At 55.3% G+C, this 2898-nt stretch overlaps 1 protein-coding gene across 1 annotated transcript in view; it reads right to left on the bottom strand.

The window, feature by feature from the left end:
* Positions 1 to 1402, bottom strand: part of KCNJ9 (potassium channel, inwardly rectifying subfamily J, member 9) — a gene marked incomplete at its 5' end in the record, with an annotated part of 7117 nt that extends 5715 nt beyond the window's left edge. The window contains 2 exon segments of the mRNA XM_005857781.2: positions 6 to 24; positions 1292 to 1402. Coding sequence (XP_005857843.2) covers positions 6 to 24; positions 1292 to 1402 — 130 coding nt within the window.
* Between the last annotated feature and the right edge of the window lie 1496 nt (positions 1403 to 2898).

Genomic DNA, 2898 nt, shown 5'->3' on the forward strand with positions numbered 1-2898 from the left:
GTAGCGCCGCGGCTCCTGCAGGCACTTAAAGATGGACCGAGTTAACCGGGCCACGAGGGGCAGAGACAAACCGGGGCTGGGTGCCCAGAGGGAAGCCCTCCTGCCTGTATTTTCCTCCCCTCCCCTCCCCTCATTTCCCTCCCTTCCTTCCTTCCTTCCTTCCTTCCTTCCTTCCTTCCTTCCTTCCAAAATATATTTTTATTGATTTCAGAGATGAAGGGAGAGGGAGAGAGAAAAAAACATCAATGATGAGAGAGAATTATTGATCAGCTGCCTCCTGCACACCCCCTACTGGAGATGGAACCGGAAACCCAGGCATGTGCCCTGATGGAGGGTGGGGGGAGGGACGGACCATGACCTTCTGGTTGGAACCATGACCTTCTGATTCATAGGTTGACACTCAACCACTGAGCCACGCTGGCCTGGACCTTCGTGCTTCTTGGCCTCAGTCTCCACATCAGTAGAATGGGACAATACATACAACCCTCGCTGCTCCCCCAGCTCACAGAATCATGAGGATCAAATGGGATGGCACTATCCAAGTGTGATGATTACTTCCAGGGGTGGGGGTGGGGGGGGAGGGTGCAGAAATCGTGGCCCTCCACCTCTGACCAGGGTGTGCAGCACTCCAGGGCCTCCCAGGGCGAAAGCCCAGGCAGGGGAGCAGATTCCTAGTATCATTAGCCCATGGCCTTCTTGGGGGCAGGCAGTTAATCTTCCTCTCCAGCAGCAATTTTCAACCTTTTTCATCCCATGGCACACAGAAGCTAATTACTAAAATTCTGCGGCACACCAGAATTTTTTTCTGACAGAAAAATAGGTATAGTTTTGACTCATTCACACCAGATGGCTATTGTTGGGTTGGCTGTTGTAATTTTTTAATTGGACAATCTAAGGGAAAAGAGGTCAGTGCTCCTGAGTACATAGTTGAATGTTGCATCTTAAGAATTCGGCGTGCCCTGACATCTGGGTTGGAAACCGCTGCTCTGCTGCACCCCCCCCCCCCCAGCTGTTGTCAGGCCAGTGCCCTAATCTGTCCCCACAATTCACCCTGACGGTCTAACCATACCCAGGTCTTCTGAAGTTCACCTCAAGACGGACACAGGAAGTCCTGCCAGTTCCTGCCTCCCTGGACCTCACTCACGCGCTCCATCCCCACCCACATCTTACCCTCTCAACAAGCTTACAAAGGAGGAAGGGAAGTGGTGGAGAGTAGGGGACAGGCTCCAGGGCAAGGGTTGAAAACCCCCACAGTAGGAAGTCCCCGCTGGAAACCTCCCTGAGCACTAACGGTGCCCATTGTTTCCCCCGGGTTCTTTCCACAGTGGGGACAGCCTGGAACGGGCCGAGGACCCAAGGACAAGCCGTCCGCACAGATGCTGGGGCAGAGGGAGCACCAAGCTCACCGGGAGTTAGGCTTCATCCCTCTGCTCTCCTGTTCTCCGTGAGATGTAACCAATCAGGGCCGGTAAACACTAAGCACCCACATTTACTCCCCGTCCCCTCCAGTTCTTTCCCACAACACCCTGCCTCCCACTGTCCTCACTGACCCCGCCCCCCCCCCCATGCTCCAAAGCTCACATTCCACCTGACTTTGCCTCAAATTCTTGCTCTGGAAGGAGCTCTCTGAGCTGTAATCTGCCCTGAGAGAGAGGTCCTGGGCCCTCCCCCAGGCACCCAGGGCCCCTAGGAGATGTGAACCACACAAGGAAAGGCTTAGAATGAGGATTGAAGACTTTTCAATCGGCCTTTCTTCCCGGGATCATCCTTTGCCCCCACTTCAAGGAAACCTGAGCTGCCTGGGGTGGGTTTGGAGGGATGGAGTGTGGCATGAGGATCACAGGTGGCCTGCATGTTTGACCAGGTCCCGAGGAGAAACAGCCTGGATATGTAACCCCAAACCCAGCGCTCCAGAATTTAAGGTCTGGAGTGAGGTACTCTGCAGCTGGACCTCTGGAGGCCTTGAGTGAGTGTGTGTGTGTGTGTGTGTGTGTGTGTGTGTGTGTGTTGGCACAAGAGGAGAAACCAACACAAAGTGTCTTAGAGCTTAGGGAACCCCCAATTTTATTTTCCAGGAGGAGTCAGGGGACACAGGGTCTAGGAGCCCCAATGCAATGGCAGATTAGGGTCTTCCCCTCCCCCAACAATGGGCTTCCCTTCCCATCCCTCAGCCCAGGATGCCCCCAGGAAGTGGTCTCTAAGCCCTGGTGGCTCACAGACCCCAGCTCATACAGACAAGTACGGGAGCCCCACTCATTCCAGCTTCAGGGGGACGGCCACGTGTTCTCTCAGGTCATCTGACCCCCAGCTGGCCTGCTGGGACCGACCTCTCAGCCCAGGGGCGGGGAAGGAGCCCCAGAGTGATCCCCCCAGAACTCTCACTCCCCTTTGCCCGGGGATCTAGGGGAGCCTTCCTTTGATGGGGTTCCCTTTCCCACTGTCCTGAGTGGGCTGAATTCTCAGTGGGGAAGGACAGGTGTGGAATTATTCCCTCTATCCCAGGTACTCTGGTTTAGACCTGGTTTCTGTACCTTCCCTTCAGCGTCTTGTTCCTCCAGCCTACTGCTTCTTAGTTTTCGTGCATACCCTGACCCCTTTCCACATCTTCCTGGATCTTGCTTTCTTCCCCTAGGAAGTGCTCGCCAGCAAGGAGGCTTATATTTTGGAAGGAGATCTGGTGAAAAACTCCCTCAGGAATCAGCTCTTCCCAAACCCCCACTTGCCATGGAAATAGGGGCCCAACCCCCCTCCCCTCCCTGCAACTCAACTCACAGTCCGTGGAGAGGAGAGCAGCGGGCAGCAAAGACCCCTGGAGGGAAGCGTCCATGCCCCTGACACGGCCCCACACCCGTCCCCTTGGAGGGTGAGAGCCACCGAGGACACGCTGTTTCTCCTAAA

The sequence above is a fragment of the Myotis brandtii genome, unplaced genomic scaffold (assembly GCF_000412655.1).
Source record: "Myotis brandtii unplaced genomic scaffold, ASM41265v1 scaffold1120, whole genome shotgun sequence".
Classification (NCBI taxonomy): domain Eukaryota; kingdom Metazoa; phylum Chordata; class Mammalia; order Chiroptera; family Vespertilionidae; genus Myotis; species Myotis brandtii.